This window comes from Frankliniella occidentalis, unplaced genomic scaffold (assembly GCF_000697945.3).
Source record: "Frankliniella occidentalis isolate FOCC.00 unplaced genomic scaffold, Focc_3.1 Scaffold272, whole genome shotgun sequence".
In the NCBI taxonomy this organism is placed as follows: Eukaryota; Metazoa; Arthropoda; class Insecta; order Thysanoptera; family Thripidae; genus Frankliniella; species Frankliniella occidentalis.
In genome coordinates, this window is record NW_026267398.1 from 148,864 (window position 1) to 162,577 (window position 13,714).

A 13,714-nucleotide genomic window follows, 5' to 3' on the forward strand; every position below is an offset into this window, starting at 1 on the left:
TGTTGAGAAAATTCACAACATTTCTTAATTTTCACAACTCGTATGAATTTTCATAACATGATTGTTAATTTTTACAACACCAGTTATGAAATCACGCATGTTATTTAAATTAATAACAAAAATGTTATGAGTTTTAATAACATTTTTAACAGTGGCTTCTAAGGCCCGCCCTATTTGGCCCCGGCTAACTCGTCAAGGAAAGTACGTCCTACGAGAGTACAATTCTCAGAAGTTAAATTCGAGGCAAATAAAAATATGGGAGGAAGGGGAAGGGCGAGCGCGGCCGACTTGGCTCGGAGAGAAAAAGCTGCTGACCCCTTATGTAAACCCAGAAAAATCGTTTCTTGTTTCAAGTACATTTGTCCTTGTTTCAGGCTGACACAAGGTCAGATTTACTCTTAAAACAGGCTGATATTTTCTTTCGTATACGATAAAAATCTTATTGCATTAAGAGCAGCTTTTTTTTTTTAAGAAAAACGAGGGGCAACATCGAACCTTCGCAAAAAATCTGATTTTTTTTTTCTGAGGTTCGTATAGACCATTCCGCTCGTGCCTCTCAAAAAACAAATGCACCGGAAGTCGGCTATTTCAAAACGAAATTTAGCCTACCTAGAGCACTAGAATCTGTTATAAAGTGACAAACTAGTTCTCGTCGGAATTAATTCATGACGTTTGTACAATATTTTGATATTTTGGCATCATAAGACCTCTGGAGCCGGTTTTAGGTGACTTCCGGTGCATTTGTTTTTCGAGACTATCGCGATTAGCTGTTCCAGCGGAATAGTCTATTATACCCCTACACAACATATCCAAGTTTGATCCCGCCCGATCGGACATCCCTACGTGAAACGGCAAGAGGCGCAAGTTTCGCCTAACACTTTTTGCTTGTTTTCGTGTAAAAACGAAATATCTCATTAAATCTCGCCCCTTGCAAGTTCTGGACAAAAGCGTAGTGGTTTCCGAAGTAAAATAAGCTGGGGAATCCGAATCAGCTATCGGTTTTACGACCAGGTGAAGTTTAGGGCTCGATATTAGGTAAAAGACACCATTTGCAGAAAAATGCCCAAATCTTGGGGTTCCCATGTTCTTTTCTCTCACGGTCAAACTGTAGGGAAAGGACCAAAGTAACGTGTGTTGGCCATGGGAACCGTCTTACGCTGCCCCCGGGGTCTCCAGGGGCAAAAAACAGCAAAAATGGTCATTTTGGTGACAATTCAGCTTACATTTTTACGATGCACCTCGACCCTCTCCGCATTTGTTGGCTCTGTCCCTCAAAGTTAGTTCCTAATAAGACCCCTTTCCCTGATTTTTCTGGGTGCTGTAGCTCGAAGGGTTCCGAAAATATCAGCATTTGAATGTTTTATTTTGAGTGTTTCGGCTAAAATGTCGAAAATTTGCATTTTCTGGAGCTAGGACTGTCCAGGACGGCAATCGGCCACTAGTCTTCACAAGTCTACCTCAAAAATCCGTTCCTGCAGAAGAATTGCGATATTTAAACTCCTTATTCAAATTTTGCCTTAAATTAGCCTTTTTTCAGTAACGACTCCTAACTTTTTACAGGCCACCAACGACTGACTTCCCATTCGATTTTTTTTTCTGTTTCTCAGGCTCAATAGATATTTCTTGACGAGCTTTTTCGACAGCAGCCAACGAAAACAGTCGTACCGGCCACCGGCCCTTACTTAGGAGCCCGACAAAAACGGGGAAAAACGCAAATTTGCCCCCAAAATCTGGTGTTTTGGGGAGTTTTGGTGTTAGTTTATGAGTATGTTCCGCACTAGTTACGGGGCTTATCATCAATGTGCTTCCTGTAGGCCTTCCACGTGCTAAAAAAACATAAAAATCATCAAAACTCAAATATTTTTAATGTTTCATTGCGCTCTGAAAAATAAAATATAAAAAATAAAATAAAACCTTCAAAAACTTCAAATGCTGATATCTCCGGAACCCTTTGAGCTACAGCGCCCAGAAAAATCAGGGAATGGGGTCTTATTAGGGACTAACTTTGGGGGACAGAGCCAACAAATGCGGAGAGGGTCGAGGTGAATCGTAAACATGTAAGCTGAATTGTCACCAAAATGACCATTTTTGCTGTTTTTTGCCCCTGGAGACTCCGGGAGCAGCGTAAGACGGTTCCCATGGCCAACACACGTTACTTTGGTCCTTTCCCTACAGTTTGACGGTGAGAGAGAAAAAGAGTACGTTGAAGAACACAGGAACCTCAAGATTTGGGCATTTCTCTGCAAATGGTGTCTTTTACCTATCGAGCCCTAAACTTCACCTGGTCGTAAAACCGATAGCTGATTCGGATTATCCAGCTCATTTTACTTCGGAAACCACTTTGCTTTTGGCCAGAACTTGCCAGGGGCGAGATTTAATGAGATATTTCGTTTTTACACGAAAACAAGCAAAAGGTGTTAGGCGAAACTTGCGCCTCTTGCCGTTTCACGTAGGGATGTCCGATCGGGTTCAAACTTAGATATGTTGTGTAAGGGTATAATACGAACCTCAGAAAAGTTTTTAGATTTTTTGCGAAGGGTCGATGTTGCCCCTCGTTTTTCTTTTTTTAAAAAGCTGCTCAAATACAATATTGTTTTGTTTCAATGGCAAATTTCGGCGAATTTCATCTTGTGCCAGCTTGCACTTGAATCAAAAAACTATTTTTCTGGGTGTATGTATGCTTAGGGCTAGTAGTGCTTTGTGTAAATGTAAGGTTGTAAGGTATCATATGCTAAAAGCTCGTATTCCACGCGAACATAATAATGAGGATTGCGACTGAATCTTTCGGGCGCCAGGATCACTAGGAGCACTGGTCCCCTAGGGCGCCGCCGGCCGGGCGGAGCGTGTGTGAGCATAAACTAAAATTGCATCCTTGGGTACTTAACTCAATAAAAGTACATCGACCATTACATCAAAATAAAGGTGAAAGTGTGAGGATTACAACGGTATAGTTCCTCATGTGATTGAAGGCATTGTACTCGATCAGAGCCGTTTGGCAAAATGGGCTGTTTTCTGAAATCACAAGAGCTTTTTTAACCCGTATTTTCTCATGCAAGGAGACGAGCTATCAACCTACATAAAGCAAGCCGATTTTCCGCCTGACTTTAAACTTTACATTCCTTTTTGCCGCACTTTGATCTTTGATACGACTTCTGGTTTTCGAGAACGAAGCTCATATATGCGTGCATGTCGGGCCGGCCTCGCGGCCCGGGCGGGCGCGACTCATAGCGGCCCGTAGCGGGCCATAGCGTCCAGCCGCAGACGGCTGCGGCCCGGCCCGACATGCGCGTAGATATGAGCTTCGTTCTCGAAAACCAGAAGTCGAATCAAAGTGCGGCAAAAAGAAATGTAAAGTTTAAAGTCAGGCGGAAAAACGGCTCGCTTTATGTAGGTTGATAGCTCGTCTCCTTGCATGAGAAAATACGGGTTGAAAAAGCTCTTGTGATTTCGGAAAACAGCCCATTTTGCCAAACGGCTCTGATCGAGTACAATGCCTTCAATCACATAAGGAACTATACCGTTGTAATCCTCACACTTTCAACTTTATTTTGATGTAATGGTCGATGTACTTTTATTGAGTAAAGTACCCAAGAATGCAATTTTAGTTTATGCTCACACACGCTCCGCCCGGCCGGCGGCGCCCTTGGGGACCAGCGCTCCTGGCGATCCTGGCGGCCGAAAGTTTCAGTCGCCATCTTCATCGGGAGGACTTTCTGCAGGCCGCGGGTCGACCCCGGCTTACGGCTCACAGTCTCGATTCCGCGAGGGCCTCGCGTCTTGCATCGTTGCTCGTCATGCTGCCGGTAGCCGCCTCCATGGCAGCCCTGGACGCTGAACCTTTCCACAGGGCGCTGATGCGAGCTGCAGGTCCTCCCCTGGGCCAGAGTGTGACGCCAGGGAAGCGGCGGGTGATTTTAGGAGCATGGATCCTGACGTGCTTCTTCGTGAACATAGTGTTCCAGGTAAAATTATTGAGACGGGTGCTTGTGGCGTTGTTAACGTTGGCTTAAACGGTAGCCACAAAGCAGAAAGTTATGCTTTCCCCTCACTGTGAGAAATATATTTGTACATGTACGATATATTTTGTAATTTGCCATTTACAATACGAGTCGTACATGTACAACCTCCCGCTGTCGCTCGATATTCGATTCCAAGTCGATACATAGGGCGAGTAAATTGTACAATTTTAGATTGTACTTGTACGACTTCTTCCATGGAAAATTTTCCTGTACCCGGTACGACAATTTTTCACAGTGCTCAGAAGCGATAAACCAGTAATCAAGAGACGCACACCGCAACACCAGACCAAATCACCCTTTTAACGTAGACTATACCGTACCGTTAGTTTCCATAACGTCTGCAGGCCTGGCACCGTCTGGATGGCTATAGCATTGTCTGTGTGCAAAGTGTAATGTGTGCAATCCTCAGCTAATAGTGGGCTTAACCAGAAAACTTAGTTTACAACCGAACATTTCAAATCAGAGTGTGATACTGACTGCACGTTTTTTGTGATACCGAAATATTGCACGATGTTGTGATGATCATCGCAGAAAAAGTATAACATTAAATTCATTCCTTAAATTTGTGATGACCATCACTTACTTCAGCGACACTTCGATGTATCATAGTTTTGTGCAACATGCGTCACACCGTTCTGAGATAAACCCAGAATCATCGCATTATTTTGCAAGAAGTATCACACAATTTTGTGATAAAAATTCATCATACCCTAGGAGTAATAAATCAGGGGAATCACACAGGAAATTTTATCACACGAAAATGTGTGATAAGTATCACACTTCGAATTACAGTGAAAATGCGTGTTGTGGAGTGAACACGTTTTACTTTTACCTGATTTCGAGGTTGAAAAATATTTAACTCCTCGCCAATCCGATGGTTGACATTGACAGCAAACTTTGTTGAACCTTTCAGGGTGGTAAAACTATAAATCAGAGTGTGACACTGACTGAACGTTTTATGTGATACCGAAATATTGCACGAACTTGTGACTTGTTCCCAGAAAATTAAAACATTAAATTTGATGCATGTATCTGTGATGACCACCACTTAATGTAGGTGATACTCCTGGTAGCACAAATCTCTGCGATTTGCTGAATGTTCAGGGAACCTACATTACATTCTGGGAAGGTTCTTGGAGAGTTTGGTTCTACAAGGGTTTTAGGTATCTTAGTTTTGTGCGAACAAACAAACACACAAACAAACAAACAATTGTTTTAGTTTTAGGTCATCGACTTAACTAGCTCAGCTACTGAACGACATACGGTGTGTTTTTTTTTTTTTTTTTTTTTTTTTTCAGCAAATGCTTATTTCGTCATGCAGAATAGATTTTATCGAGGGGGCCACCACTTCGATTTAAGATGTACACAGGATTACGTGATTACAGGGAATACACGTGAATTTTGAGGGATTACACATGCATTTTGTTGAATTTCTTGCTCTAAAACCATTCAATTGGGACAGAAAGGTGAAATTTAGTTATAATATTTTAAAATTTGGTCCAGTAGTACACGTACTACACAAGGACTACATAGGGAAAACACCATCATCTGTACACAGGATTCCGCGAGTGGTGGCCCCCTCGGATTTTATTCTTTCTTGGTGTTCTCTACAAACCTTTAGTGATTTCTATCGGTCTCATTCCAAAAATCCCATGCGCTACATGGAATTCCATTTACACTATTCCATGGCAGAGGGACCGTATTCCATGTGTAGCTGCTCACTTTCCATGTGGAGCTTCTGTTACACTAGCTATATGTACGCCAGACCACGTCTCGCGTAACAGGCTTCGCGATATCTCACGAAACACTGTAACGCTGCGACGCGCCTGGCGCACATATAGCTAGGCCTGCGGCGCTGACACCCGAGACGAGTTAAGGAGAGGGTACAGGGGCACAGGGTCTTCCGGGCCCAAAATTTGACATACTCGAACCGTTAGTGGGGGTCTTCTTACTCTAAAATTAGGGACATGAAACTTCTGCTGTTCGGTAACTGTTTTCATTAAAAAATCGTATATTGTCAGATTTATGTAAAAATCAACGTTTTAGTGATAGTAGATAATATAGGGACCCTTAAGCCCAAAAAAGGGTGTGGTTCGACCCGTAACGTGTTGTCCAAGTATTACTCCCTTTACAATTCAGTGATATGAAGGCTTTTTTACGATTTAATAGACCATTTTGTCTTTTTCACGTTGTTTTCGCCAAGAAATGCCCCATAGCGTCGAAACGGTACAATATAGAGCAAAACGGACGAAATTTTCGCCCGTAGGGTTCTACTTTCACTAGTTACCCATTAGGATACCATAAAAAAATATTTGAAAAAATAATATTTTTTCACCTCTGGTTATTGATTTTTTAAAAAGTCAATTTCTGAGCTAGAATGCTCATCTTCGAACTCGATCTGTCTTTTTGTGATACAAAACGACCCTGAAAATCCCAGGTCGCTATCTCAATTCTTTCTCGAGTTATCGTGCGTACAGACGGACAGACAAACAAACAAACAAACGGACAGAATGAAACTTTTCTGGTCAGTGGAGTTATGGGCTTCGCTAATCGCTCAGCCAATGAGGAAGCGGCGTGGCCCTTCATGGAAATTAATATGTCACCATGAGGTCGGAACTAGCTCGCCATGGAACGTATCATGAGGACAGTGCATATGCAACCATGGTGTCCATGGTGTGACTTTCGCCATGGTGTTGGTCTTAACTCCATGGGAAAACGAATTCCCATGAAAATCAAGAAAGCTGTAAACTCTGTGTTTAATTGAATATTGGTCGAAAATTTTGGGTCTAGCACCTCGGTCGAAATTAAGAAAGGCCGTTTTAATTTCATTGAAATTTGAGCACTCTTTCCTGCAATCTCGTAAACGGCCTTAGCTATGTGGAAACAGATAGCGGATTCGGCTCCGCCTCAGTTCTGACACCCCGAAAGTATGCTTCGTTATCATCTGTGAGAGACTAACTCTTCGACGCGTCCGTGCAAGAATATCCTATCTGTTTCTGTTAAATTATATAAATTGTAACAGACCATAAAATGCAACTTAACAGCTTGACATTGTTTGAATATTTATTTGGTTATTTCTAGCCCTGCAGAAGGAACCGGAGCCTTCTATGTATGTAACACTTTTCAATATCAAAAGTCTGTCTGCAGCCAAAACCAGAGCAGTCAATCACCATGTACAAACAGAAATTGTCATGAATCATGCTGTGTCAACCAGGAAAATTATTCACACATAGAAAGTACAAAAACTGCTCAGTTCTGTGTGGATAGTGGTGCTACTGCAGACATGACAGACAATGTCGAGTTATTGGAAGATCCAGTAAAAAGAATTAAAAATATCAGAGTTGCCAAGAAACAGCAAAGCATGCAGTCCTTAGCCATTGGTAGGGGATAACATCTTAATAGTACAACATAGAAAATGTTCGTTTTGTTCCAGCAATAACAAGGAATCCCATGTCTGTGGCAAAGGTGGCGAATGAAGGGCAGGCAGTGATATTTTTGAAAGGAGTCAGGATTCTCAAACGTGACGTCGTTTGCAAGAGGATAAATTTTGAGAGGGAACAGAACCTCTCAAGGTCCTTTTGTTATTCACATACGTCGTTATCACAACAGAAGCAACTGGTTCCGACACTGCTGAAGACATCGTCAAAATCAAGAGGGTCTTGAAAGTCACAGTTATCCTCGGAATTTTCTATTCATCCTTTCTACATCCAGAAATGAGCACTCTGCGTGCCTTCAGTGATCCAGAGACTATGCCCAAACTGGAGAGGAAGATAAAAGATTGAGTACTACGAGTTATACTCTCCTTTTTGCAGGTAGACCAATTAGTTCCCAGTCTCAAAATCCCATGGTGCTTTCCATGACCCATGGGTTGTCATGGAACGTCATGGAACAAAGGAGAACTTTCCACGTATTTTTTGCCGCTTTTCCATGAGTGTTTTTCCATGGGCATGTATTGAAACTCCATGGTGTTGGTCTCTATGCAACAATACTAAGCCCATGGACAACTTTACCATGGTAAAGCAAAGAGCAGAGTCTGTTGCTTAAGTCAAAGTCAGTCTTATCGATGATTACGAAGCATGTTTTCGGGGTGTCAGAACTGAGGCGGAGCCGAATCCGCTGTCTGTTTCAACGTAGCTACGGCCGTTTACGAGATAGCAGGAAAAAGTGCTCAAATTTGTATGAGATCAAAATGGCCAGACTAAAATTCGACCGAGGTGCTAGCCACAAAATTTTAGACCGATATTCAATTAAACAGATTTTACAGCTTTCTCAACTTTCACGGGAATTTGTTTTTCCATAGAGTTGAGACCAACACCATGGCGAAAGACACACCATGGTAGCATATGCACTATTTCCATGATACGTCCCATGGAAAGTTAGTTCCGACTCCATGGTGACATAAATTTCCATGGAGGGCCAAGCTGCTTCCTAATGGGGAAGAGGCTCCACATGGAAAGTGAGCAGCCACACACGGAAAACGGTCCTTCTGCCATGGAATAGTGTTCATGGAATTCCATGTAGCGCATGGGATTTTAGGACTGGGAGGCTTCACACAAACAGGCAATAGTCGCCACCTCGCGCCACTGCCGCTTCAGAAGCCGAATACATAGCGTCTGCTGAATGTGTAAAGCAGCTTCACCAGTATGTCAGTACGTTGTTTTTGGAAATGACAGGTAGTAAAACTCCTGCACTTCCTCAAGAAGACAAACAAAGTGCCACATGTATCATCAAGACAGGAAAACTAAAGAAGAAATCAAAACACATTTATGTGAGATACTACTTCACTGATGAAAAGTTTGAAGAAGGGCTTTTCCAACTTGTTTACTGCCCAACCGAGGATCAACTGGCAGACATCTTCACCAAGCCCCTTCATGTCAACAAATTTACCAAATTCAGAAATATGTTAATGCATTAGAACCTTTCAATTTTTTCTCTCTGTGTTAGTCTAACCATATTGCCAAAACTTGTCTCATTCCAGCTTCCTCATATCCTCACCGCATACTCACGAGTCATACCGATTCAGTATCGATACTGTTTTTTTGTTTTAAAAGCCGTGATTTATTTTTTGTTAACAGCATGACATTGTTTGAATATTTATTTGTTTATTTCTAGTCCAGCAGAAGGAGCCGGAGCCTTCTATCTATGCAAGAAATATCTTTTGTTTTTATTATTCTTGTTACTCTTCTTTTGTGAACACTCCTTTCATTCTGACTGTAGGACTCACCCATGAACGTTCTCGTTACTGCTTTACTTTTGTGTCAATAAACCTGGTGTTCAGGAAAACCTATCCAATGTTATCCAATCATTATGATCAGATCACCGCAATTACGTATTTATTTATCGTACACAATTTAACAGTTTTGCTGCCCCGAAACACTAGCCTATCTGTTTCGCTGCCCCGAAAAACTACACTGTAGTTCGAATTATTGTGATACTTTTCACATATTTTCGTGTGATAAAATGTCCTGTGGGATTCCGATGATTTATTCTCCTGGGGGTGTGATGAATTTTTATCACAAAATTATGGGATACTCATTGCAAAATAATGTGATGATTCTGGATTTATCTCAAACGGTCTGATGCATATTGCACATAACTATGATACATCGAAGTGTCGCTCAAATGAGTGATGGTCAGCACAAATATTAGCAAAGAATTTAATATTACATGTGGTTGTTGCCCCTTTAGCCCCAGAATAGGCTCGCATGGTGTATTGCTGTGTGCGTCACATGCCCGTGCAGTTGAGTAAGAAAGTGTAGTGGTGTACATAAAAATAGAACGAAGAAATGAGTACGTCTAATAATGACATGGGTATTAAAAAATAAAAATTCCTTTGGCGGTGTAAAAAGGAGGGGGCGACAGGGGGGGCGATGCACTGTGGGTTGCCTACATACAGGGGTTTTGTAGCACAAATTGCCTACCTTTGAGGCGGCTCACTAGAGACGATGGGGGGGCGACAGGGGGGGCGATGCAATGTGGGTTGCCTACAGGGGTTTTGGAGCGGGCGATCGCCCCCCTCCCCCTTATACCGCGCCTGTTTCTTAAAAGGGTTCGGGATTCAGCGACAAGAACATGTTTTGGCCGTATGAGTTCTGTTTCTTTCATAACTTTTTTTAAAAAATTTCAGGCTAAACTTGACGTGTCGTTTACCACTACTCGCTCGTCCCCACCGAAAGAGATAAACTCCATGTCAAGGCTGCTAGCTAGCAACCTCACGATTGCATCAAAATTCGACCTACATTATGCCATAGCTGATGTTGTGCCTCCCAGACTACTGCATCGCGTTAAGTTCGTCCGCGAGTCAGAGACAATACATTTTGTTCCGGAAGCCGCGGCCCGCCGAGATGCAGCACTGGTAGTGTTCCTCTCTGACGCCAAAGTCATCACTACGCTGTATCCAGAAAGGTAGGAAGTAAAGCTATAGTGGTGAATCCTACAGCTACACGTGTTTATCGGAGCGCCGTTGATACCTCTGATCCCAGAGCGCTACCCCTCGCTGGGTTCTTAGAAGAGTCAGCCAGGTGGCAGCGGAAATTGCGAGGCGTCGGGGTGGGCGCACGGTATTAGGGGCCTCCTCCTAGAGGTTTTGATCACTGTAAATTAGAGTGTGATGCTGATTGTACTTTTTCGTGAGCGAAAAATATTGCACGATGTTGTGATGATCAGAACTTTTGTATTCCGGTCCTATACCAAAGCACACAGGTTAGAAAAATCGCGTAGGAAGGGACCGAAAGTTTAGATCTTCCTTAACAAAAAGCAAATTTTTTGGTGTCCGTAACTCCACTTGTTTTGGAGTTATGGCAGTTTGAGTATGGACGTGAATTTGATCCGAAATAGAGACATATAACCCTATTTCGGTTCAGCTTCGGATCAAGATGGTGGGTTTGCCATCTTGTAGCCTGACAGTAGTCGGCTCTAGAAGCAATCAAAATTTTGGTCCACAGTCCACGGGGTCTTCACTGTGATTCGAACTGTGATACTTTTCATACATTTTCGTGCGATAAAATTTCCTGCGTGATTCTCATGATTTATTACTCCTGGGGGTGTGATGAATTTTTATAACAAAATTGTGTGATACTCATTGCAAAATAATGTGATGATTCCGGATTTATCTCAAAACGGTGTGACGCATATTGCACAAAACTATGATACATCGAAGTGTTGCTCAAATAAGTGATGCTCATCACAAATATAAGCAATGAATTTAATATTGTACTTTTTCTGTGATGATCATAACAATATCGTGCAATATTTCTGTATCACATAAAACGTGCAGTCAGTATCACACTCTGATTTACAGTGTTAGAATTATTGCATGATCCGAAATAAACATGTGCACCTAACTCGGATCAAATGAAACTAATAATTAAGAAACGGACGAGCAGCACACTCGGCAGTAGTTTTTTAGTAGGATAAGAGAAAAAGACGTCTTATTCTTGACGTGCTGAAATGCCTATTGCAAAAGATATACAATTATGTTAAGGGTATTTCGACATAAAATGCAGTGAAACTGGCAAATATGGTCCTGGACTGTCCAGGTTGACCAAGTATGGCTACTAAACAACCCTTTGAAATATCCTGTGACAAACCAAAGTAATAGTGAGCACCAAAACACTTTCGACCATCATTAAATCGAAGCTGCTCGCAAAACTCGACCTAAGAATTTCATTCTTTTGACCTCTACCCGCTCTTTAACCTGACATGATGTTAGATTGAATCCACGTTTGAAACGTGTTCTCTGGGCCTTCAACTATACATTGGTACCTATTGGGTTGACGCGAAATTGTGCGTACATACGAAGTAAAGTCAATTTTAGCAAACCACAACATTTTTCCACCTTCTAAACGATGAATGTTAATGTTCAGCTCGAGCGCGCGGGCCGCTTGGACCGCAATTGGGCGAATCGATGGTATATTTTGGTAGAAAACGACAAACCTTACCGTCAAAAAAATTAAAATCCACACATTTTAGCGAGGGAGCGTTTGTAGGTCTATTCATCCGAATTAGGGGCTGATCCGAAATAGGTTTATTCAGTCGCTCTAAATTTATTGCACGTATTTGTGATGGCCATTACTTATTTGAGCAATACTTTGAGGTATCCTAGTTTTGTACAATGTGCATAACACCGTTTTCCAACAAAATGTGAAAAAAGTATTCAAATTTGAACTCGTGAAAGAAAAGTCTTCTAGGCACATATTGGAATTTTCCCATACATTTCTGGATGTTTACCTATACACTTCGTAATTTGCCTATACACATCTTCCCAAGTGCAAAAACACCTTTTCCAGTAATTCTCCCGTCCCGTACGACGCATAGAAAATTCCCCACAAATGCGTATGGCACAGTTCCCAAACGACGATATTTCTCACAGTGATAGTGGTCGTACAAGCAACTTTTCTGACTCCCAGGTTCCACTACTTCAGGCTCATGGAGACAGTCAGGACTTCCCTCTACTTCTCCAGAGGGTCACCTGCGGGACAGGCCATCGTCAGGGTCCTTGGCCGCTGGCTTGCCGTGGGCGCCCTCACTCACCAGCCGCAGCTGACAGCGCCTCGGAACAGGCGCGCGCCTCGGCCGCACGCGCCTCTGTCCATGCTTCAACTTGCGTTGCCTTTCCAGACCTTTGTAGGGGGGCTCGTAGTCGCACTAATCGTCTTGGTTGGGGAGCATTTGTATTCCATAAGTCACAGCCGCAAATGCAGTGTACTTCAATTCTACAAATAAACAGTTTAATTACCGACCAGCTGTCCCCACTGGGATTGACCACGGTCCTCGTCAACCGTCAAGAGGTCTCCTCTCCTCTCACTCAGGGTAGAAGGACAGGTGTCCGGCAAAATCTACAGTACCGTACACTGTTGTTTATTTGGCGAGTTACAGCCCCAGGTAGCAGACGTGCGCGTAGAATGCGCATTTTTGGCGCATTGATCAGGCGCGGTTTCATAGGGGGGCGAAGAGGCACCCCCCCCCCCCCCTTAAGGTGATATACAGATAGTTGGGCGCAAGCGAGCGTGGTGGGGGAAAACGGTTCCTTCCCGCCACTCCGCCGGCCAGTTTGAAATCCCTTGCAGGTGGTACAGGTAGCATAGGACCGGCTGGAGTCCGGGACAGCCCGGAGCTCGCTAATCCCTCCCCGCGCTGACCTGCCATTAAGTGGCGAGGGAAGTGGTTCCCCCAATAGGAGCGCTTGCGCCCACCTATCTACATTACACCCCCCCCCCCTGGATCTTTTCCAATGTACACACTGTAATTTTGAATGCGATACTTTTCACTCAAATCAGAGCGATACTTTTTGAAGCTGCGAATCCCAGGATTCATCGCAACTTTGAGAGCGATGATTCCTTATCTCAAAATTAAGCGATACAGTTTGCAATACTTTTTCATCGCACATATTGGAAATATTACTTGTGAAGCATATTGCAAGCACGAGTAATACATTTTCATCGCAAAAAAAGGGAATGAACCTTTTAATGCATAAAATTGTATAAAACTAATATTTAGCTGACCAAGCCTGGCAAATGAACAGGATGATCCCACAATAAAGAAAGATAGTTTTAAGATCAAAACAGACATTTTATTTAACTTTTACTTACTGATATAGCTACAGAGCGTATAAAAGTTAAAGGACCAAATGGGTCACCCGAATAACATACAACAAACCATATTCGATCCACTACCCCCTTCTTTGCTTCATTTTT

The 13,714-nt window shown here is 42.8% G+C and overlaps 1 protein-coding gene across 1 annotated transcript in view; it reads left to right on the forward strand.

The window, feature by feature from the left end:
* The window catches only part of LOC127750853 (uncharacterized), a 15,641-nt gene extending 2,746 nt beyond the window's left edge, over nt 1–12,895 (forward strand). The window contains exons 3-5 of the mRNA XM_052273451.1: nt 3,720–3,962; nt 10,147–10,424; nt 12,428–12,895. Coding sequence (XP_052129411.1) covers nt 3,720–3,962; nt 10,147–10,424; nt 12,428–12,743 — 837 coding nt within the window. The 3' untranslated portion in view covers nt 12,744–12,895. The remainder of the gene's footprint in view (nt 1–3,719; nt 3,963–10,146; nt 10,425–12,427) is intronic.
* The last annotated feature ends 819 nt before the right edge of the window (nt 12,896–13,714 follow it).